The 25205-nt window shown below is 45.3% G+C and overlaps 1 protein-coding gene across 1 annotated transcript in view; it reads right to left on the reverse strand.

Moving 5' to 3' along the window:
- Positions 1 to 25205, reverse strand: part of LOC139281630 (uncharacterized) — a 204155-nt gene that overhangs the window by 19189 nt on the left and 159761 nt on the right. The window contains exons 101-108 of the mRNA XM_070901774.1: positions 23392 to 23542; positions 19226 to 19438; positions 18502 to 18672; positions 15218 to 15358; positions 8652 to 8704; positions 6623 to 6740; positions 2827 to 2912; positions 1990 to 2116 (exon numbers count right to left, since the gene is read on the reverse strand). Coding sequence (XP_070757875.1) covers positions 1990 to 2116; positions 2827 to 2912; positions 6623 to 6740; positions 8652 to 8704; positions 15218 to 15358; positions 18502 to 18672; positions 19226 to 19438; positions 23392 to 23542 — 1060 coding nt within the window. The remainder of the gene's footprint in view (positions 1 to 1989; positions 2117 to 2826; positions 2913 to 6622; positions 6741 to 8651; positions 8705 to 15217; positions 15359 to 18501; positions 18673 to 19225; positions 19439 to 23391; positions 23543 to 25205) is intronic.

The raw sequence follows: 25205 nt of genomic DNA on the forward strand, positions 1-25205 counted from the left end.
GCAACTGGTGTAGAACGGAGTATCTTAGAAATTCAAATTCTCGGCATTTAGTTTGCTCCAGTTCTAGTCAGTTACAACTGTTTCACTTTGGAACAGAATTTTTTTTTCAAAAGGGGGCGTGTCCGGCCACTTACGCCCGTTTTCAAAGTTTCGCCAGTGAAAACTTACTTCAAACTAACTTAGAATGGAGTAAGTGAAGATTTTTGTACGCTCGAAAAAACCTTGTCTACACTTTAGAAAATCAGGCGTAGGTTACAAATCAGGCGTAGGGAATGGGGGAGGGGGGGTTTAAAAGGAAGTTTACAAACATTAAACACTTCAGTTTTACAAATAAAGAGCCATCATCAATAAATCAACCAATAAATCAATCAAAAAAAATCAATAAATAAAACATTTTCTACTTCCCGACTGCAGCACCGGGAGCCCTCCAACAGCGTGCTGGGATGCCCCCCCCCCCCCCACCCCCACCCCCCAGTGTGTCTCTGTCACTGTCTCTATCTCTCTGTGTGTGTCTCTCACTCTCTGTCTGTCAGTGTCTATGTTTCTGACAGCGAGGGGAGGGGGAGGAGGGGGGTAGAGGGAGAGAGGGGGGCAGGGGGAGGGGAGGGAGGGAGACAGAGGGGGAGGGAGGGAAGGGGGAGTGATGGGGAGAAGGGGGAGGGGGGGAGAGAAGAGGGGAGGGGAGGAGAAGGGGAAGAGGGGAGGGGAGGAGAAGGGGCAAAGGGGGGGAGGATAAGGGGAGGGGAGGAGCAGGGGAGAGCAGGGGAAGGGGGGGAGGAGGAGAAGGGGAAGGGGGGAGGAGAAGGGGAAGGGAGAGGGGAGAAGGGGAGGAGAGGAGAAGGGGAAAGGGGGGAGGAGAAGGGGAAAGGGGGAGGAGAAGGGGAAAGGGGGAGGAGAAGGGGAAAGGGGGAGGAGAAGGGGAAAGGGGGGGAGGAGAAGGGGAAGGGGGGGAGGAGAAGGGGAAGGGGGGGAGGAGAAGGGGAAAGGGGGAGGAGAAGGGGAAAGGGGGGAGAGGAGAAGGGGAAATGGGGGGGGAAGAGAAGAAGGGGAAATGGGGGGGTGAGGAGAAGGGAAAATGGGGGGGGGGGGGAGAGGAGAAGGGGAAAGGGAGGGAGGGGAGAAGGGGAAAGGGGGGAGGAGAGGAGAAGAGGAAATGGGGGGGGAGAGGAGAAGAGGAAAGGGGGGGAAGAGGAGAAGGGGAATGGGGGGTAAAGAGAAGGGGAAAGGAGAAGGGGAAAGAGAAGGGGAAGGAGATGGGGGGAGGAAAGAAAATGAGAAGGGAGGGGAAAGGAAAGGAGAAGGCGGGGGGTGGAAGGAGAAGGGGGAGGGATGCTGAACGGGCCGGGCCCAAGACTTCGGGCAGGGCCCGTCCCCAGCACCAGATTTACAGGTAGGTGGCGTTGGGTCGGGTCGGGAGCACGGGTCGGGTCGGTGTGGGGTGGTGGGGAGCGCGGGTCGGGTCCAGTCTGGGGGGTCGGGTCCGGGGGTGGGGGGAAGCGGGGAGTTGGGTCGGTGTCGGGTCCGGTCCGGGGGTGGGGGAAGCGGGAGTCAAGTCGGGTCGGGAGGAAGCAGGAGCTGGGTGTGGGAGGCAGCCTTATGCACGCAGCCCCAGTGAGGCCATTCGGCCAGGGCTAGGGGCTGCGTGCTTCAGGCCCCTCCCACAGTTTTGGGCACTGGAGCTACTGCACATGCACGCCCACTGTAGCGCGCATTTGCAGAGGTCCCGGCACTGTTTTCAGCGCAGGGACCTAGCTCCGCCCCCCACAGCTCATGCTGCGCCGCGCCCGACTCCAGAGGCCCAGCAGGGAGCCGGAGAAACTAAGTTTTTTTTAGGCGCACTTTGTGGCGCAAAAAACCGGCGTCCAGGTCGGGGCTGCGCCGTTCTAGGCGCGGCCCGAAACTTGGGCCCATAGAGAGAAAATTACACCCACTGTCAGTGTTTATTTCATTAAATACAGATCTTATTATTAAATAGTAGCGTATGCTTACCAGGCATTTTTTAGCATTTTTCAACAGATTCTTCCTTCTTTGAGATTCTTGTGGTAAAACGTTAATATTGGCACGTCCAACCCCACGGTAGAAGTTTGTGCAGTTTTCAGATGAGAATGTTTCAGAGCTAAAACGTTGAACATCACAGGTTAAATTCCACTTTACGAGTGATTGTACTCCTTTTTTGTTTCTTACCCTTTCTACTATAACTGCTGACGTTTCACCTATCACCATAATGGTGGTTAGGTCTTGAGGTAAGCAACAAGAAAAACTGACCTTAAATCAGAGTGTTGGCTTTAACAGTTTAGATTTTAAACAATCATTTGAATGGTGATACTGGCTCGACTTCCTTTTGACTTCCTGTTATGAAGCATTTTGATTTGTCTACACCTTTGACAATATTTTCCTATTCTGACTTTTAACAAAGATTCTTGGAGGATTGTAGAGCTGGAGGAGGTTACAGAGATAAGAAGGGCAAGGGCATGGAGGGATTTGAACACGAGGATAGGAATTTTAAAATGGAGGCGTTTGGGGACCTGGAGCCAATGTAGGTCAGTAAGCACAGGGGTGATGGATGAATGGGACTTGGTGCGAGTTAGGATATGGGCAGCAGTGTTTTGGATGAGCTCAAGTTTATGGAGGGTGAAGATGCAAGGCTGGCCAGGAGAGCATTGGAATTGGCGAGTCTAGAGGTAACAAAAGCATAAAGATAAATGTTCAGAGGTAGAACTCTTATGGATTGAAAGAATGGATGGATGCTTTGTATTGAAAAGAGGAATTTAATCATCTGTCTCTAAAAAAAGAAAACACAGGGGAAAAAAACACCGAAAATCTTACTCATAGAATAGCAAGACATCCTCAGGCAAAGTAGAAATGTTTCCTGGTGTTCCACTGGAATTCAGTCTTCTCGCCATGCAAATCAGCTGAAGAAACAGGTTTTCATTTGTTAATTAAAATTCACAAATCATCTAATCAGATCTAGTTTCTTTTAACTGTACAATTATAGAAACATAGAAAATAGGTGCAGGAGTAGGCCATTCGGCCCTTCGAGCCTGCAACATCATTCAATATGATCGTGGCTGATTATGCAACTTCAGTATCCCACTCCTGCCTTCTCTCTATACCCCTTGATCCCTTTAGGCGTAAGGGCCACATCTAACTCCCTTTTGAATATATCTAACGAACTGACCTCAACAACTTTCTGCGGAAGAGAATTCCACAGATTCACAATTCTGAGTGAAGAAGTTTCTCCTCATCTCGGTCCTAAATGGCTTACCCCTTATCCTTAGACTGTGACCCCTGGTTCTAGAAGATTTGTCAAGCATGATTTCCCTTTCATAAATCCATGCTGACTTGGACCGATCCTGTCACTGCTTTCCAAATGCGCTGCTATTACATCTTTAATAATTGATTCCAACATTTTCCCCACTACTGATGTCAGTAACAAGAATGTCCTTCCTCAGATTAGGAGACCAAAACTGTACATAATATTCAAGGTGTGGCCTCACCAAGGCCCTGTACAAATGCAGTAAGACCTCCCTGCTCCTATACTCAAATCCTTTCGCTATGAAGGCCAACATGCCATTTGCCTTCTTCACCACCTGCTGTACCTGCATGTCAACTTTCAATGACTGATGTACCATGACACCCAGGTCTCATTGCATCTCCCCTTTTCCTAATCTGTCACCATTCAGATAATATTCTGCCTTCGTGTTTTTGCCACCATAGTGGATAACCTCACATTTATCTACATTATACTGCATCTGCCATGCATTTGCCCATTCATCTAACCTGTCCAAGTCACCCTGCAGCCTCTTAGCATCTGCCTCACAGCTCACAATGCCACTCAGCTTAGTGTCATCTGCAAACTTGGAGCTATTACATTCAATTCCTTCATCTAAATCAGTAATGTATATTGTAAATAGCTGGGGTCCCAGCACTGAACCTTGACATATCCCACTAGTCACTGCCTGCCATTCTGAAAAGGACCCGTTTATTCCTACTCTTTGCTTCCTGTCTGCCAACGAGTTCTCTATCCACATCAATACATTACCCCCAATACCATGTGCTTTAATTATGCACACTAATCTCTTGTGTGGGACCTTGTCAAAAGCTTTTTGAAAGTCCAAAAACACCACATCCACTGGTTCTTCCTTGTCCACTCTACTGGAAACATCCTCAAAAAATTCTAGAAGATTTGTCAAGCATGATTTCCCTTTCATAAATCCATGCTGACTTGGACCAATCCTGTCACTGCTTTCCAAATGTGCTGTTATTACATCTTTAATAAATGATTCCAACATTTTCCCCACTACTGATGTCAGGCTAACCGGTCTATAGTTCCCTGTTTTCTCTCTCCCTCCTTTTTTAAAAAGTGGAATTACATTAGCTACCCTCCAATCCATAGGAACTGATCCAGAGTCTATAGAATGTTGGAAAATGATCACCAATGCATCCACTATTTCTAGGGCCAGTTCCTTAAGTACTCTGGGATGCAGACTATCAGGCCCTAGGGATTCAACAGCCTTCAATCCCATCAATTTCCCCAACACAATTTCCTGTCTAATAAGGATTTTCTTCATTCCTCCTTCTCGCTAGACCCTCGGTCCCCTAGTATTTCCGGAAGGTTATTTGTGTCTTCCTCTGTGAAGACAGAACCAAAGTATTTGTTCAATTGGTCTGCCATTTCTTTGTTCCCCATTATAAATTCACCTGATTCTGACTGCAAGGGACCTACATTTGTCTTCACTAATCTTTTTCTCTTCACATATCTATAGAAGCTTTTGCAGTTATTTTTTATGTTCCCTGCAAGCTTACTCTCATACTCTATTTTCCTCCTCCTAATTAAACCCTTTGTCCTCCTCTGCTGAATTCTAAATTTCTCCCAGTCCTCAGGTTTGCTGCTTTTTCTGGCCAATTTATATGCCTCTTCCTTGGATTTAACACTATCCATAATTTCCCTTGCTAGCCACGGTGGAGCCAACTTCCCAGTTTTATTTTTACGTCAGACAGGGATGTACAATTGTTGAAATTCATCCATGTGATCTTTAAATGTCTGCCATTGCCTAGCCATCGTCAACCCTTTAAGTATCATTCGCCAGCCTATCCTAGCCAATTCACGTCTCATACCATCGAAGTTACCTTTCTTTAAGTTCAGGACCCTAATCTTTGAATTAACTGTGTCACTCTCCATCTTAATGAAGAATTCTACCATATTATGGTCAGTCTTCCCCAAGGGGCCTCGCACAAGATTGCTAATTAATCCTCTCTCATTACACAACACCCAGTCTAGGATGGCCAGCTCTCTAGTTGGTTCCTTGACATATTGGTTCAGAAAACCATCCCTTATACACTCCAGGAAATCCTCCTCCACCGTATGCTACCAGTTTGCTTAGCCCAATCTATAAGTTGATTAAAGTCACCCATGGTAACTGCTGTACCTTTATTGCCCGCATTCCTAATTTCCTGCTTGATGCCATCCCCAACCTCACTACTCCTGTTTGGTGGTGGTCTGTACATAACTCCCACTAGCGTTTTCTGCCCTTTGATGTTCTGCAGCTCTACCCATGCAGATTCCACATCATCCAAGCTAATGTCCTTCCTTATTATTGCGTTAATTTCCTCTTTAACCAGCAACGCTACCCCACATCCTTTTCCTTTCTGTCTATCCTTCTTGAATGTTGAGTACCCCTGGATGTTGAGTTCCCAGCCTTGGTCACCCTGGAGCCAAGTCTCTGTAATCCTAATTACTGTTAAGTATCAGTACCTTTTTCTGCTTACAGGCCACATGTGGCTGTATTTTATCCTAAAAATATTAAATAAGTTTTAATTGAGAGCAAACAATGAATAGTTTTATTTTCTAACTGATGGCTAATCATTAGGAAAAAAATTGGTTTAACTTTCACCTGCACTAATTGGTATCAGACACACACATCTTTTGCTTTAGTTGTTCATGAAGCTCTTTGAAATTTTGAGTTATATTTTTGATCTTCCCTAAATCCTACTCAAATTAGTGAGACACTGTTACATATCGTTTGTTAATATTAAGACACCAGCCCTAATACAGACTGTTACATTCCTTCCATTTGTCGATATATGGCCAAAATGGAGAAAGACTATGGTTATGTGTGATTGGTCGGCTCAAATGTCTTAAATTAGTCTAGTCTTTATTTTATTACTAGAATGCAGATCAAAGGATTACAGTAATTGCTAACATGTGTGTGAATATCTTGGGTGTTTAATTCTGATTTTTGCTACTATAATTATATTTAAACAATTAGATACAACTTATACTTACAGAAACACAAACAAAAGGGCTGAAATTGTACTGTTTGGTATTAGTAATGAACCTATTAATGTGTTGCTATGATATTCTTTGACCATTGTTTAAAAAAGCATTAATCAGTTGAAAATAACACATTTGATGTCTTTGTGAAAGTAGTGCACAAAAGACTTTCATATGAATGGTTAACACCTTCATTGCTCATATAGCACAGCACGATTTCAACCCTAGAATGTAGTTTGGCAGTATGTTCTTACAGATCTTAATCAAAATGTACCAGAAGACTATATTGATAGAATGATGTGTCATTTCATTCTATGTTATAAGAGTTTAACTTGTAAATTAGCTTACCTGATCATGGCTCAGTGAAGTCTTGCCCCTCGTGGCTTTAATAAATTTCCGGAATTGTTTACTGTTCAAGTTGTTTCCTGCTGCGCAACTGAAACCTTGCAGAACAGAGGCTGAAACGCTGCAATGTAGAATAACAGCATTAAGGTTTGCAATCAAACTTTCACAATCTTGCATTTAGAAAATAATGGTCTTGTAGTGGATCTTTCTCTGACATCCGTACAGATTATAATGTTTCTTTTGAATTGCTTTTACAATATGCTTGTACTTATAATTCATGTACTTATGATCCTGCTTCCAGAAATCAATTCCATTCACTCCAAGATTCATTTTTAATTGCTCAAATTGGTCATGACTCAAAAGCAAAGTGATTTTTTTATTCATACATGGGATGTTTGTGACGCTGGCAAGGATAGCATTTATTACCCACCCCTAATTTATGTGGCATTTCACAGGGTAGTTAAGAGCCAACCATATTGCTATAGGTCTGGAGTCACATATAGACCAGATCAGGTAAGGACAGCAGATTTCCTTCCCTAAAGGACATTAGTGAACCAGATGGGTTTTTACAACAATCCTGTAGTTTCAAAGGGCTCAAAATTGGCCACCCCTTTTTTTGACGCACTCACTGGAGATGCGTCGCTTTTCTGCGTTGAAAAGAGCTCCGAAAAAAATCGCTCCCCACTTTGGCCGCTGTCCGGCCTCTCCCGGGTCTTCACGCAGCGTGGCCAGTCGGGTTGGGGGTAGAGCCAACGCCCCGCGCTGAAAACAGTGCCGGGACGTCTGCACATACGCGTTGGAGTGTGCGCGCATGCGCAGTAGCTCCTCGCCCCCAGCCTCGCTGTGTGCATGCTGCAGCGTGGGACCCGATCATCATCATCATACCGGCTACTGGAATCCCCAGCCTCTCAGTGCTGCAGCATGGGACCCGCTACCGGCAAATGTTGCTGTGAGTAGGGATATTTGATTTGCAGCTTTAATCATGTAGAAATTGCATCGATCGGCCACTCGGCCAGGGCTAGGGGCAGGGCTATTGTGACAGAAGAACATAAGTGACGGAGGAACACTGAGAGAATATCTTATTTATTGAAGTAGACTTTATTTAGATAATATGAGCTCAATTTTGGTCCAGTATAATCATTGCAAACAAATAGTTGTTTAAATTAGTTGAGAGATTAGGGCAATTTAATTCAGCAAATCATTTACTTCTTTTATTTTTGTAGTTTAAGCTTCCATGAATTCTCCGTTGTATAGTAAATTAACTTTGCGATGTTTGTCATATGTCCTGTGTAGCTGTTTGATCCTACTCACATTCTTTAGTCAAGTCATTAAGTTCTGCTGGCCTCCGATGTACCTACCTGCGCTGATTTCTTAACTCTCTGCAAGTGGCCACATACACCGGCCTAAGTAGATTTGGAGTAACTATTAGCTGGCCAAAGTGGCCTAAATGGCCAAAACTGGCATAGGTGGCTGGGATTGCCCCCTTTTGAGAAAAACTAAACTAAACTAAAAAAATCGTAACTAACTCACTTACACTGGTGCAAATTGAATGTGCAAAATGGGGATTTTTAAAATACTCCAAAAAAAACCAGAGCAACTCCTGGCCAATTTTGAGCCCATAGTTACCATTACTGATACTAGCTTTTTATTCTAGATTTATTGAATTAATTGAATTTAAATTGCTCAGCTGCCATGGTGGGATTTAAACTTATTAGTCCAGGCCTCTGGATTCCTAGTCCAGTAACATAACCTCTATGCTACCATACCCTTAATTGGATATTGGAACTAAAATTGTGCACTTTCGATGAAAATGCTATTTCACATAAACAAACATAGAATGCTTTCATCTATACTTTTCTGTATGTGCTACTGGCTGAATCTGAACAGAATACTAGGCTCTGGTATATTATTGTACAATTGCAATCATATTTTTGCCTTGCTATTTCAACTGAGGCATGGACCCATTTAACATAAAGTTAACCATATCTCCTGTGAAAATTGACTTCAATGCATTAGAAAATAAAATACTTACTCATCAAAGTTTAATGCAGAATTTCCTGTCAAAGTCCCAAAAAATACAGCAGCCTAAAAAAAGACATGATTATAAATTCGGCTGTACAACCTGTTTTCATGAATTTTAGTTCATTAGAAGCAGTTACTATTCATCTAAATGACAAAATTAGGTCACAATATTATTCAAATTGAATTCTAAATATTAAGAAAATTATACACTGGGTTTACCCAGCATTGGCAGCACTCCCAACTTTAACAATGTAATTGATTGTGCCCTGATCAAATGCAACATCCCCACCGACACCTGGAAGTCCCTGGCCAAAAGACCACTCTAAGTGGAGGAAGTGCATCCGGGAGGGCGCTGAGCACCTCGAGGCTCGTCGCCAAGAGCATGCAGAGACCAAGCGCAGGCAACGGGAGAGCGTGCAGCAAACCAGTCCCACCTACCCTTTCCTTCAACGACTGTCTGTCCCACCTGTGATAGAGACTGTAATTCTTGTATTGGACTGTGTGATGTCCTTACACCTTACTATGGAATCACACGAGGCATGTACTGCAGACAAGGTCACTATGTGACCTGAACCTTTATTCCAAGGACCAAGAAGTGCTGACCCTGCGTGGGACCTCCCTTTATATACTTGGGTGACCAGGTGAGGAGTTGACCACAGTTCAACCCCTGTGGTCAAGGTGTGCATTACTCAGGTGTATACAGTGTATACATGTTGTTACTTAAAGGTTACAGTTATGTGAAGGTTACAAACATGACATCACCTCCCCCCAATGTCTTTGGGTCAAAGATTGAGTCTTTCAGGCGGTCGACGCTCTCTCGTGGAGTGCCGCAGTTGGGGCTCTGGTGGTTGGGCCTTGGCATGCGTCTCTGTCGACTGAGGTGATTCTGGCCTGTCCGCTGGGACTGTGCATGCTGTTGAATGTCCTTGTTGCTCGTTCACTGGCAGTGGTGTGGTTGACATCTCATGATCTTCCTCGGGTTCCTCAGTGTCCATGCTGAACCTTTTCTTTACTTGGTCCAGATGTTTGCAGCATATCTGCCCATTGTTAAGTCTGACCACTATGACCCTATTCCCCTCTTTGCCAATTACAGTACCCTCAAGCCACTTGGGTCCCAAAGCATGATTGAGAACGAATACAGGGTCATCGATTTCTATACATCTCCCCAGAGTTGCGATCATGGCACTCGATTTGGGACTGGCGCTTACCCTCAACAATGTCTGACAGGTCTGGGTGAATGAGGGACAGCCGCGTTTTAAGCGTGCATTTCATTAGTAGTTTCGCGGGCGGGACTCCCGTGAGCGAATGCGGGCGGGACCTATAGGCCAGCAGGAGGCGCGATAGGCAGTACTGAATGGAGGGTCCTTGAATCCGGAGCATGCCCTGTTTTATGATTTGAACCGCATGTTCCGCCTGGCCATTGGAAGCCGGCTTGAACGGTGCTGTCCTGACGTGTTTGATACCATTACCCGACATAAACTCTTGGAATTCACAGCTGGTGAAACACGGGCCATTATCGCTAACCAGGATGTCTGGCAAGCCGTGGGTCGCAAAGACCGTACGCAGACTTTCCACGGTGGTGGATGTCGTGTACGAATTCAATATGATGCACTCGATCCATTTAGAGTATGCATCGACAATAATCAGGAACATATTTCCCATGAACGGGCCCGCGTAGTCTACGTGAATACGTGACCATGGCCTGGTGGGCCAAGGCCACGGGCTGAGTGGGGCCTCCCTGGGGGCATTTCCCAGCTGAGAACACGTCATGCACCTGCGAACCCAGTGTTCCAGGTCTGAATCAATTCCCGGCCACCATACATGTGACCGGGCAATGGCCTTCATTAGCACGATGCCTGGGTGCTCGCTGTGGAGTTCCCTGATGAAAGCTTCCCTTCCTTTCTGGGACATGACTACCGACTGCCCCATCGTAGGCAGTCGGCTTGGATGGAGAGCTCGTCCATCCGTCTGTGAAATGGCCTGACCTCCTCGGGACACACTCTGTGTGCAGGCGCCCAATCCCCAGTCAGAACACATTTCTTTATCAGGGATAGGAGGGAATCTCGGTTGGTCCAGATTTGGATCTGGCGGGCTGTGATGGGGGAGCCTGTGATGTCGAAAGCCTCAACGGCCATGACCATCTCCGCGCTTTGCTCCGACGCCTACTCGGTGGTCACCAGTGGGGACCTGCTGAGTGCGTCAGTGCAATTTTCGGTGCCTGACCGGTGCCGTATGGTTTAGTCATACGCAGCCAGCGTGAGGGCCCACCGCTGTATGCGAGCTGACGCATTGGCATTGACAGCCTTGCTGTCGGACAACAGGGATGTTAATGGTTTGTAGTCCGTTTCTAACTCGAACCTTCTGCCGGACAGGTACTGGTGCATCTTTTCCACCCCGTAGACAAATGCGAGTGCTTCCTTTTCAACCATCCCATATCTCCGTTCTGCCTGGGAGAGCGACCTGGAGGCATAAGCCACAGGTTGGAGTTGGCCCTCATTATTACTCTGCTGCAACACGCACCCAACCCCATAGGATGATGCATCACACGTTAAAACCAATTTCTTACAGGGGTTGTACAAGGTCAACAGCTTGTTAGAACAAAGCAGATTCCGCGCCCGATTGAAAGCCCATTCTTGACAGTCCCCCCAAAACCATGCACAACCCTTATGCAGGAGCTCCTGCAGCGGCTCCAACAACGTGCTTAAGTTCGGCAGAAAGTTCCCGAAGTAGTTCAATAGTCCCAGAAATGACCGCAACTCCGATGTGTTGCCGGGCCGGGGCGCACGATGGATCGCCTCCGTTTTGGATTCGTTAGGCCGGATCCCGTCTGCGGCAACCTTCCTGCCCAAAAACACACACTTGGACTTCTTTAGTTGCAAGCCTACCCGGTCCAGTCAGCGTAGCACCTCCTCCAGGTTGTGGAGGCGTTCCTCGGTGTCTCGACCCGTGATAAGGATGTCATCTTGGAATACGATTGTTCCAGGGAAGGATTTGAGCAAGCTTTCCATGTTCCTCTGGAAGATAGCGGCCGCTGAACGAATGCCAAACGGACACCTGTTGTAAACAAACAGCCCCTTGTGCGTAGTGATGGTGGTCAGAAGCTTGGATTCGTCAGCCAGTTCCTGAGTCATGTAGGCTGAAGTGAGGTCCAACTTGGTGAACAGCTTGCCACCTGCCAGCGTGGCAAAAAGATCCTCTGCTCTCGGAAGCGGGTATTGGTCCTGTAGTGACACTCGGTTGATGGTGGCCTTATAGTCGCCACAAATCCTGACCAAGCCATCCGCTTTAAGGACAGGAACGATGGGGCTTGCCCAGTCACTGAATTAAACAGGCGAAATCATGCCCTCTCTTAGCAGCCTGTCCAACTCACTCTCAATTCTCTCACGCATCATATACGGCACGGCTCTGACTTTCTGCAGCACTGGTCTGGCGTCCGGGGTGATGCGTATTACTACTTTGGTGCCCTTAAAGGTCCCAACACCTGGTTGAAAAACTGGCTCGAATTTCTGTAGGACCTGTGAGCATGAACTTCGCTCCACAGATAAAATGGCGTGCACATCCCCCCATTTCCAGTTCATCTCGGCTAGCCAGCTCCTCCCCAAGAGTGTGGGACCATTCCCGGGGACAATCCAGAGTGACAGCTGGTTCTCCGATCCATTGTGTGTGACCACCAAGTTTGCACTGCCTAGTACTGGAATGATCTCTCTGGTGTACGTCTGTAACTGCGTGTCAATGCGTTCCAGTTTGGGCCTGTTAGCTTTGAGTGGCCATAGTTTTTCAAATTGTTGGGCACTCATAAGTGACTGGCTGGCTCCTGTGTCCAGCTCCATGCGTACCGGGATGCCATTTAATAGAATTTTCATCATCATAAGTGCCGTTTTGGTGTACGAGCTATGGACGTCTGCCACATGAACCCGCTGGACTTCAGCGTTCATGGCTTTGCCCCAAGCATCACCCTGTCTTGCAGACCCCTCGTCTGGTTCCTCTGCCTCGTAAACTAGCCTCGCAACGGGCTTTCCGCACATTCTGGCCAGATGTCCACTGAAGTTAGTTTCTACAGATAAATTGTTGAAACCTACAGATTTTCGCAGCATGTCTGCCACCGCACCTCCAGCATGAGCTGAGATTGTTGTGAACAAAGGAATTGTTAGCAGGCATTCCTCTTTGATTGTCTCTTTGATTACTCCTGAGCACTCTGTTGCTGAGTGTCAATGGTCCCTTGTGATGACGTGAATTGCCGATCCCCTTGCCATTGTCTCTGTTGCTGGCCCAACCTAGGGCCTGTTGCTGCCTGGGCGGTGTCGAATTGCCTTGCCTGCCTGCGGGGTTCTGTGTCTCGTTTACAATGTTAACTCCCTGGTCCATCGCCACATTGGAACCAGGGCTGCGCGTGTAAATTATCTTGATCTCCTCTTCCCCTGCCATGAAGGTCTGAGCTATCAGGGTTGCCCTTTCCAAAGTCAAGTCCTTGGTCTCAATAAGTTTCCTGAAAATCCCGGCATGACCAATGCCCTCAATGAAGAAATCCCTTAACATTTCCCTCCTGCAGGCGTCTGTGAGCTTACAGAGACTGGCCAAACGCCGAAGGTCCGCAACGAAGTCCGATATGTTTTGTCCCTCCCGAAGCCGGTGTGTATAGAACCGATGCCGGGCCATGTGTATACTGTTTGCCGGTTTGAGGTGTTTATCGATCAGAGTGCTGAGCTCTTCAAAGGACTTGTCCGCTGGCTTCTCGGGTGCAAGCAGGTCTTTCATCAGTCTTGGATCCACAGCTGGTCAGTAGATGCGCCCTCCGTTTGCCAGCCACTTCCTCTTCCAGCCAGTCCTTCGTGACAAAGCTCTGTTGGAGCCTCTCAACGAAATCGTCCCAGTCCTCCCCAACACAGTACCGTTCCTCTGTGCTACCGGTGGCCATCCTCGTGGGTCGTTGATTTCCGTTTCTCGTCGCCAAATGTGGTGTCCTTACACCTTACTATGGAATCACATGAGGCATGTACTGCAGACAAGGTCACTACATGACCTGAACCTTTATTCCCAGGACCAAGAAGTACTGACCCTGCGTGGGACCTCCCTTTATATACCTGGGTGACCAGGTGAGGAGTGTCTTCCACAAGTTCACCCCCTATGGTCAAGGTGTGTATTACTCAGGTGTCTATAGTGTACAGTGTTGTTACATAAAGGTTACAGTTATGTGAAGGTTACAAACATGACAGACTGTTCAGTCACCTAAGAACTCATTTTTAGAGTGGAAGCAAGTCTTCCTTGATTCCGAGGGACTGCCTATGATGAGGATTGTTTTAATGCACAAGACTCACAGGAATACCAACATTACTTTTCTCTCCTTTCTTTTAAAACAATAGTACAAAAGCAATAAATCTTTAGTAAGATTGCAATTGCTGGCAAAGCTGGTTTACTGAATTACAACTGGTTGAGAGCAGGTGAGGGTTTTTTTTTAAACCGGTGCAGTGCAATAGAATATCAAGGGGAGAATTTGTAAGCAACGTATTACGATACAGTTAGCTAGCAAGAATTATATTGCCAGAAAGCCCTGTTCATCAGGATTCCATTAAAAATAGTTTATTTTCCCATACGACCTGCTATTAAGACACAAGAAATAAATGGTAAATTATTGAACTTCAACAGCCCCCGTGCTAAACTCCAGTGCAAAAGTATTTCAAGTTTACACTGGTTGTGAAAATTAGCCATGCTATCTGTTTTAATTCCATTTGAATGAGCAGGTAGCACAGAAGCAATACTTTGTTCTGACTCAGCCACCATTTTGACTTGCATAAACTGGACAATAGGACTAAATCCTGTAGTCAGGGAAGAGTAATTTCTTCCTGTTGAAAGTGGACATAAGATACACAAACAAGTAATGAGGGTGGAAATCCATGTAATGAGACGCGACAGTATGATGAGATAGCACACTATCCATTCACTTCTGCGGCCTGGATTGGAATACATTCTTCACTAAAAGGATAAAAATCACTGGAGCTGATTTTCACTTTGTAATGGGTGGAAAACTCGCTGTGCCGGATTGGTTGCCCATTATACATGCTGCCCGACTTTTCTTTTGATTGAAATCAATAGAAAGGAAAATTGGGCAGGGTGTAGAATGGGTGGCTACCGCTCATTTTCCGCCCCCATTGAAAGTGATAACTACCCCCACTCTCTTTTCCAACTGTTAGGATGCTACACAAGATATGTTTGGGTGGTATTCCAGTTCCTAACAGGCATAGATTTATAGCACAAAGCTGAATGTGCTTTGGCCCCAAGTTATTAATCTCACTCAGCGAGTTTATTTAGATCATTGCTGCTGCGAGAAATAGAATATGCTGCAATAAATGGTTCTCTTTGGAGGTTAAGCCACATTTTTGGAGCAGAATAATAGAAGATTTAGTTTGCATCTGACATGTGCTATGCCTCAGGTGGTAATGTTTGATGCTAACACTGGCTTCCAAAAGTTGAAAATTTATCTACTCCATAGCATTGGTCTTTGCACTGAGATGAGTGTGGCATTTCACAAAAAAAAATCTGAATTTCTATTTGCTTTCATCAAACAATTCAATAACTTACTTGGTAGCTCTTCCATTGTTTTTTGTTCACAAGATTTAGATTAATATTTTTGGAAATCAGTCGAGGCATAGGGATTTTGGTTGCAAGCTTAGCTGGAACTCTCTGTATGACTGTAATGGGATCATTTGAAGAAGTGATAATCTAAAGAAGATCAAACACATGAAAACATTTAGTAAGAGTGAAAGAAAGCACTATGTTCAAAAGATGGGCTCTTGCAGGTCTTTCTGAAGCTTAAAGTTTTTCAGAGCCCAAATGGCACATATGCCATTAAATAGCAAAACAAAAACCTATCCAAACTAGAAGCTCTTCCCCACCCACCCCAAAAAATGAACAGAGGAAGTAGCTAAATATAATGGGTGGAACTTCCCAAGGCCCTGTGCCACAGAGAGTGCCTTGCACACACTAAACATGTTAAGGGACAACTGTGAGTACGCTCTACCTGTGATTTTCTAACCTTTGACATTAATTAACTGACATTATGGGCAGTCATGGGCAATACATCAGCAATGTTTTGTTAAGCTGCAAACTGCATGTGAGGCCCTGCTCCTGGTGTGGGACCTCAAAGTTCTGCCCAAACAAACGAGACTCAAACAGATGTACAAAAAAATCCCAATGGCATTTTTTGGTCTTGATATCAGGGCAGAAGGAAAAAGGATTAGATGTTGTCCTAGAGGTACAGGCTATTGGAGTTGTCACAAAAACCGCTGTACCTCCACATGAAATTCAAGCTGTATGCTAACAATTAGTAACAAAAGACTTTTTAACCATACAACATTATTCTACAAAGTTCATCAAATCGTCAAAACTCAGTAAAATTCTGCAATTCAATTGTAGTTTCATGTCAAAAGAAAAACATTTAAGCTTTGTTCTTTTCTTGGGTGTGCTATGGCAACAATGACTTGTATTTATATAGCGCCTTTAACATAGTGAAACTTCCCAAGGCACTTCACAGGTATTATGAGATAAAAAAATTTGGCACCGAGCCGCATTAGTGGAAATTAGCCCAGGTGATGGTCAAAGAGGTAGGTTTTAAGGAGCGTCTTGAAGGAGGAAAGAGAGGTAGAGAGGCGGAGAGGTTTAGGCAGGGAGTTCCAGAGTTTAGGGCCGAGGCAACAGAAGGCACATCCACCAATGGTTGAGTGATTATAATCAGAGATGCTCAAGAATTAGAGGAGCACAGCCATCTCGGAGGGTTGTGGGACTGGAGGAAATCACAGAGAAAGGGAGGGGAGAGGCCATGAAGGGTTTTAAAGTGAGGATGAGAATTTTGAAATCGAGGCGTTGCTTAATCGAAGCCAATATAGGTCAGCGAGCACAGGGGTACGGGTGAGCTGGACTTCTTGCGAGTTAGGACATAGGCAGCTGAGTTTTGGATCACCTCCAGTTTACATAGAGTAGAATGTGGCAGGCCAGCCAGGAGTACGTTGGAATAGTCAAGTCTCGAGGTAACAAAGGCATGGATGAGGGCTTCAGCAGCCGATGAGCTGAGGCATGCGTGGAGACGGGCGATATTATGGAGGTGGAAATAGGCGGTCTCAGTTAAGCTGCGGATATGTGGTCGAAAGCTCAGGGTCAAATGTGACATCAAGGTTGCGAACAGTCCGGTTCAACCTCAGACAGAAGTTGGGGAGAGGGATGGAGTCAGTGGCTAGGGAACCGAGTTTGTGGCGGGGACCAAAAACAATGGCTTTGGTCTTCCCAATGCTCAATTGGAAAAAATTTCTGCTCATCCAGAACTGGATGTCGAACAAGCAATCTGACAATTTAGAGTCCGTGGAGGGGTCGAGAGAAGTGATAGTGAGGTAGAGCTGGGTTTCATCAGTGTACATGTGGAAGCTGAAGCAGTGCTTTTGGGTGATGTTGCCAAGGGGTCAGTAACCAGCATTTGTACCTAAGGCAGGAACGAACTCATTAATTCTCCGTTGTTTGACTCAAAAGATTTAACCCTGGATGTTCCTTAGTATAAGGATTTCCACCGGAAATGGTACCAGAACGAATTGTGGAAGGAGAATCAAGTACTGTTCCAGCATCTGATTTGCTGCAGCTGTTTAAAGGGACAAACTAGCAACGGAGTGGGTTGAAATTGAGCAGCCTATCAAAGTGCAAAACTGTGCTACCAAAAAATCGTAATGGGTAGGGGCTGGAAGTTTAAGACAACTGTGAACGCCTCTTCCCAGGAAGTAGAGCATCGGTAGAGACCTAGCCCACTCACTCGGCATTATTTCCATTTGCGGTGGATAATGGGTGGGTAGTGAGATCTGTCAACAAGTGGACTGGGTTAAAGGAAAATTCTGATGGCCATTTTTAGATATAAGAATTTGACCCAAGGCATCCTCCATCTCATTTTTCTACAGTATCCGCCCCAGTAACACCTGAAAGATGTGGGATTCATGAGGAAAAACCAGCCCAATATCTGTGAAGGATACAAATCTGATAGAGAGAGAATATTACAACTTAAGTTGTTCAAGCTGGTGCTGATAGTGAGATATCTTATCTGCCATTAGTGCATATCAGAAAATTGTGAACGTGTTTCAGTTAACAGAAAATTACATGCAATCTTTCGATAGGTGCTGGCAGCGGCTCAGCGACCTCAGCACTTGGCCAGACTTCGAAAATGTACCCGATTTACGCATAGAAACAAAATGGGGCTAAGACTCTGCAGCGGTGAGGGCAGATCCCAGCTTAAGTGCTGGGTTGTGCTCGCCTGATACCTCCTTACTAACTCTGCTAAAGTTTGTGGGGTCAGGAGGAGCTCCCTTGATTTAAATACCCCTAGCATATGCCCCCACCCCACTTGGGCACTCAACTATCCCCACAAGTCATAAACTATGGTAGAAAAGACAAGCCTATGGGGGGAGGAGGGGTAATGTCCACCACCAGTAAGTGGACGTACCTTCCCCCTCGTGGGTTGGTGCTCCTCGTTTTACCAGATGCTAATAATCCATTGCCCTATTGAGATGTCAGGGAATGGAAACTCCCAGGTTGAGTGTCCCGGCCCTGGCCCTACCCACTCCTGCACCACTGGCAGGTGGAGACTCTGGGAGCTCTGATGGAGTTATAGTGAGAGTGCGTCAGAGGCATCAAGGATTTTTGTCCCAACCTCTTCAAAGTACTGAATTTAACAAAAAATATCAATGTTAAAGACTTGAGACTTCTTTCTAAAAGTGTAAATCTTGTTGCCCATCAGCAGAACTCTAAATTCAAAAGCTGTACTATGCACTGGAAAGGAGAGTAAAATGATAATTTTTATCTCCCAATGGTACAGAAATTTATTGATCACTTACCTTTTGGACAACAATTTCTTGCACAGGTTCTGGAGCAAGCAATATATTTTCTACAAACGTAGTGTCATTAATAGAATTAACTATCACACTGCTATTGATGGTCTCCACTGTGCCACTAGAAAGACCAGATACCAAGGTTCCCATTCTCAATAGGTTGGCAGCATTGTTAACCTAGTAAGTAGACAATAAAACATGGTTAGATGCAAGATGTATGAATTCTATCATATTGTCTGTTTTTCCTTCAGTCCGCTGCCCCATAGCCTTATCCTAATGTATATGTCTGGTTACATTATAGTGCACTTGAATATGCTGGAACATTTATCAAGTCACTTCTACTATATACCTTATTTTACATATCATTATATTGGGATTGGATTTGCATCTAAGTAACTTCTAGGCTTGCACTTTTAATTCATTTAGGTAAAATTTAACAGATTGGCAATTCTGAATTACAATTAGTGGTCTAAATCTCATTACGATGAGGTTCAATGCCTGTCAATACCTTCTTATACAAGTTTGGTTATGTGCTTCCAATGGAGCGTATAGTGGGAAATTACACAGCCACTGATTTTCCATCCATTAATTTTAATGGACAGAGTATTACTTGCAGCCCAGCAGTTTTCCACCATGTGCTTTCAATATACACTGTTCCTAACTGGGAATGTGAAATCAGTCTTATTGTGGTCATTAAGTACACAACAACTTTGATTCATTTAAACCTTACCTGAAAGTTGGTACTGAGCAACTTCTTTACCAATGCACTGGCTTTGCCAGACGTCCAGCCATTGACTTTACCCAGACTGTCCAGGGCGTTTAAGACATTGCTGCTGTTAATATTATTGATCTTTGTTATTGACAGTCCAACAGCTGATTGGCCCAGATTATTAAGAGTATCGGATGAGAAGCTGTCAATTTTATCCACTAGAACAACTGCAAGCTGCAAGAAAATACAACTACCATCAGGGTTTTCAGAAGCATTGTTCTTAGAGGCAAGATCTTACCAAATAGTAACACAACAACTTACAGGTTTAGGAGAAGTCACCAAAAGCTTGGTTGAAGGGATGTTTTGAGAAGGCTTTAAAAGACGAAGAACGAAGTAGAGACGTGAAGGGGTTTGGGGAAAGAGTTCCAAAGAGTAAGACTAAGATAGCTGAAGGCTCTATTACCAAATGTGGAGCAGAAGCAGTGGGGATGCATAGCAGGCCGGAGAAGATTGCAGAGGTAGGGTAGTGCAAGGATGTGGAAGGATTTGTAGACGCGGACAAGAATTTACATTCAATTTGTTGCTTGATGGGGCATCAATGTGGGTCAGCAAGGATGGGGGTGATAGGCGGGTGGGGCTTAGAATTGCACAAGTTGCAGACAAGGGAGTCTTGGTGGATGGAGGTCAGGAGGCCAACAAGGAGGATATTAGAGAAGTCAAATCAAGAGGTAATGAAGACTTGATAAGGGTTTTGGTAGTGGATAGGAAGTCAGGTTTGGAACTCCGCTCTGGGTTGAATAGAGCAATGAAGTTATGTGCAGCCTGGATCATCTTGAGCGTGCAAAGGGGGAAGGAGTCCATAGCAAGTGCGTGCGTATTTGGGCAGGGTCTGGAAACAAAAGCTTTGGGGGCCGAAATTCAGGGCCGCCAGAAAGCTTTCGCACCTAACTTTTTCTTTAGGTTTATTCTCACCGGGATCATTCTTTTTGACGTTCGACCAGAAGTCGATCATAGTGGGGGTGGAAGTGCGGCGGTAAGGCAGGCTGAGGGGCTGAATTTGGGGTGGGGCCGGGACTCTGCCGCTGTCACTCAGCGGTGGAGCGGTGCTGATGTCACAGCGCATGTTCATCACCATGCTCTCTCCCCTCCGTTAAAGGCACCCAAGAGGGGGTGCCAGGCTGCCCGTTGGTGGCCTGGCTGAACCCATGGGCATTATATTGCCAGCCGATTGGGAAGTCAGCTGGCAAAAATAAAGACATGGCGGCCCTCTCCTTGAAGGCCGCACAGTCAGGAGAAGGTGCACTGACACAGAAAGCTGTCGGGGGCACCGTGCAGCGGGGCAACAATTTTTGCAGTGAATTTGGATCTGTGTATTCTGCAGGTGCGGGAGAGCGGCGGTGCGCATTTTGATAACCTGCTTGTGACGGTCACCAGCAGCTGGGTGGAATTGGGCACAGGCTGAAAAATCCACGACCTAAATTTGGGTTGGGATGGCCAGTTGGTCACAAGCAGCGGCAACGGGATTCCGCTGCATGACCGCCGCAAATGGGCAGTAACGGGTCTTACTGAGACCCTGAACTTCGGCCCCTTGGTCTTCTTATTGTTTAATCCTAGGGTCTTACCACCCACCCTTTCCTTCAACGAACTGTCTGTCCCATTTGTAATAGAGACTGTAATTCCCTTATTGGACAGTTCAGTCACCTAAGAACACACTTTGAGTGGAAGCAAGTCTTCCTCGATTTCGACGGACTGCTTATGATGATGATGAAAAGAAATGGCTGCAAAGATAGTGGATGCATTGGTTGTAATCTACCAACATTCCCTGGATTCTGGAGAGGTCCCAGCGGATTGGAAAACTGCAAATGTAACTCCCCTATTCAAGAAAGGAGGGAGACAGAAAGCAAGAAACTATAGACCAGTTAGCATAACATTTGTCATTGGGAAAATGCTGGAGTCCATTATTAAGGAAGCAGTAGCAGGATATTTAGAAAGTCACAATACAATCAAGAAGAGTCAGGATGTTTTATGAAAGGGAAATCATGGTTGACCAACTTGCTAGAGTTCTTTGAGGATATAACGAGCAGGGTAGATAACGGGGAATCAGTAAATGTAGTGTATTTGGATTTCAGAAGGCATTCGATAAGGTGCCACATAAAAGGTTACTGCACAAGATAAGATCTCACAGGGTTAGGGTTGATATATTAGCATGAATAGAGGATTGGCTAACTAACAGAAAACAGAGAGTCGGGATAAATGGGTCATTTTCAGGTTGGCAACTGTAACTAGCGGGGTGCCACAGGGATCAGTGTTGGGTCCTCACTTATTTACAATCTATATTAATGTCTTGGATGAAGGAACTGAGTGTAATGTAGCCAAATTCACTGATGATACAAAGATGGGTGGGAAAGCAAGTTGGGAAGAGGATATAATTTATTTGCAAAGGGATATAGACAGGTTAAGTGAGTGGGCAAAAATTTGGCAGATGGATTATAATGTTGAAAAATGTGAGGTTATCCACTTTGGTAGGAAGAATAAAAAAGCAAATTATTATTTAAATGGAGAGAGACTACAAAATGCTGCGGTACAGAAGGATCTGGGGGTCCTTGTACATAAAACACAAAAAGTTAGCATGCAGGTACAGCAAGTAATTAGGAAGGCAAATGGAATGTTGGCCTTTATTGCAAGGGGGATAGAATATAAAAGCAGGGAAGTCTTGCTACAACTGTACAGGGCGTTGGTGAGACCACACCTGGAGTACTGCATACAGTTTTGGTCTTCTTATTTAAGGAGGGATATATTTGCATTGGAGGCAGTTCCGAGAAGGTTCACTCGGTTGATTCCTGAGATGAAGGGATTGTCTTATGAAGAAAGATTGAGCAGGTTGGGCCTATATTCATTGGAGTTTAGAAGAATGAGAGGTGATCTTATTGAAATGTATAAGATTCTGAGGGGGTTTGGCAGGGTAGATGCAGAGAGGATGTTTTCCCTCATGGCGGAATCTAGAAATAGGAGGCATAGTTTCAGAATAAAGGGTCGCACATTTACAATGGAGATGAGGAGAAATTTCATCTCTCAGAGGGTTGTGAATCTTTGGAATTCTCTACCCCAGAGAGCTGTGGAGGCTGGGTCATTGAATATATTTAAGGTAGAGATAGACAGATTTTTGAATGATAGGGGAGTCAAGAATTATGGGAAGCGGGCAGGAAAGTGGAGTTGAGGCCAAAATCAGATCAGCCATGATCTTATTGAATGGAGGAGCAGGCTCGAGGAGCCAAATGGCCTATTCCTGCGATGAGTGGGAGAGAGTCGGGGCTGTGGGGGGAGAGCCCGGTAACAGCGAGAGAGCGGGGCTTGGTGGGGGGAGGGGGAGAGACTGACAATGACATAGGAGAGATCAGGGTTTGGTGGGGGCGAAAGGAGAGCCCGGACTGGGAGTTGAGGGGAAGACGAGAGCCCGACAGTGACGTGGCAGAGATCAGGGCTTGATGGGGGTGGGGGAATGCCCAACAATGGCGTGCAAGCGATTGGAGCTTGGTGGGGGCAGAGGCAGAGCCCGGCAATTGCGAGGGAGTGATCAGACTTGGGTTTGTGGGGGGAGGGGGGTTTGGTGGGGGAGAAAGTCGCTTATTGCGGCAGCAAGGAGAGGCTAAAATCGACAGAAGGAAGGCCTAAGGCTTTCTTGAGGGGTTGGGGGAATCACTCCTGCTCCAGTTGGCCTACAGGAGTGCTATAAAAATCACTAGCTTGCTGGAACTGGCAACTCCCACCTCCATTTCGCTGTCGGGTTTCCCATGCTCTGGGAAACCTGGCCAGCAGCTGTTAAATTTAAATCAGCCTTTCAATTGCACTGTGGGAGCCTGATTTAAATGAAATGTCCAACCTCTTCAAGACAAGACACGTGCACGCCTTGCAATCCGCAGCCGTAGAAATTGCTTTACACTGGCAACACTGAGGTTACTCTCAACACTATGCTGTGACAAGCCCCCCAAGACCTGCTGCAGCCAACCTCTGCCCTACTGACCGAGGTTGAGGAGCCCACCAAAATGATACAAATGACCCAGAGGAATGAAATCAGCCAGGATCAAGGGCGCATCTTTGCGAATAGTGGATGTCCAGCCACACCATAAACATACCCCAATTCCACAAAAACAGAATAGCCCCCCTCATCCCAGCTTGCCAATTTCTACCTGAATTTGTTCATCTGTTGGTGCAGTTCCATTTGTGCTGGGAGTCTGGCAGGCTTTGTTTGCTTTCTCAAGCAGAATTTCAGCCTGCTGTGCGGTTAACGACTGAGCTAATGGGGTACCAGCAATAAAGCAAATCAAACTGTCAGGAATGCTGTATAAAAAAAAAGAGAACACCGACACCAATCAAGATTCATTATGCAGATAGATGGAAAATTGCAACACAATATAAAACATATTAAACAATGTATTATTACACTGTCGCACACAGTAAACCTCTGGCATCAAAAGCAATAATACAATGTTATGTATCGTTTCATTTCTGTACTGCTTTATCTTAAAATTGAACTGCTATTGAACAGAGATTAAAAGTTACCATAGAAATCTGATATATTTACAAAGAAGAGGCTACAGAAACGGTAGCTCTTTTAATTAGAACACAGAAAGTTAAAAGCAGATTTGATGGAGGTAGTTAAAATTCTGAGGGGTGTTGATGAGGTAAATCAGCATAAACTATTTTCAATGGTAGGTGAGTTGATAACTAGACAGCATAAATTTAAGATCACTTTCAATAGAACAAATGAAGAGGTTCGGAACATTTTCTTTCATAGAGGGGTTTTTGGGCATGGAATGGCTGACCAGAAATAGTATTGGAAGCAGAATCCATAATAGCTTTTGAAATCTAAAAAAGAAAAAAAAAATTAAAAGGGTAAGGGGTAATATAGGAACTGGAGTAGGCCATTCAGCCCCTCAAGCCTATTCTGCCATTCAATGAGATTATGGTTGATCTGCGACCTACGCCTTTGGCTCATATTCCCTCCTTTGGTTAACAAAAATCTATCAATCTCAGATTTAAAATTAACAATTAATCTAGCATCAGTTGCTGTTTGCAGAAGAGAGTTCCAAACTTCTCTCACCCTTTGGGCCCAAATTTGCCCAGGAGTTGCTCCGTTTTTTTTGAAGCAACTTGATTTTTCTGGAGAATCTTAAAAATCCCCATTCTGCACATTTAATTTGCGCCAGTGTAAGTGAGTTAGTTATAATTTTTTTTTGAAGTTTAGTTTTTTTTTCCAAGAAGGGCGTTAACAACTGTTTTGGCCATTTAAGCCAGTTTGGACAGCTAATACTTGCTCCAAACTAACTTAGGCCAGCGTACATGGCCATTTGTGGCCGCACAGAAAACCCTTGCGGAGAGTTAAGAAATCAGCGTAGGTTAGTACATTCTAAAGCACCAAGACTTACAAAGCACTAAACAAAGCACAAAAAGCATTCAATAACAAATAAAAAATAGAAGGAAGCGGAGAAGACCTGTACCTAAAGCACCAAGACTTACAAAGTTTTAAGGAAAGATTAAAAGAAAATAAAGGAACTCTGAAACACACAATCACAGTAGTTTAAACAACACAAGCCGCTACTTACATGTACAGGGCTTTTTTCATGTCACTCATTACTTTGCACATTTTTACAGGTCTCCTTTGCAATCATTTTTTTACCTGTACAGAGATCTCCCTAAAACAAAGGCTGTAATGCCGAGATACTCCCAAAAGATGTGTAAAATAGAAACAACTTCCTCATATTTTTGCCAGAAACAAGTTAGCACAGCAGGTTTCCATCTGTTCAATAGCTCGCAGGCTAGTGCAGGAGAGCATTCGGCCAGGGATAGGGGCGGCGAACATCGGGTCGTCCCTTCGGCCAGGGATAGGGGCAGTGAGTATTGGGTGCCGCTCACAGCCTGCAGGACGCGTTGGGAGGGTGAGGAACTACTGCGCATGTGCGCAGACTCCACCATCCATGCAGACAGCTGCCGGCATGGTTTT

Source organism: Pristiophorus japonicus, chromosome 15 (genome assembly GCF_044704955.1).
Source record: "Pristiophorus japonicus isolate sPriJap1 chromosome 15, sPriJap1.hap1, whole genome shotgun sequence".
NCBI classification, from domain to species: Eukaryota; Metazoa; Chordata; class Chondrichthyes; family Pristiophoridae; genus Pristiophorus; species Pristiophorus japonicus.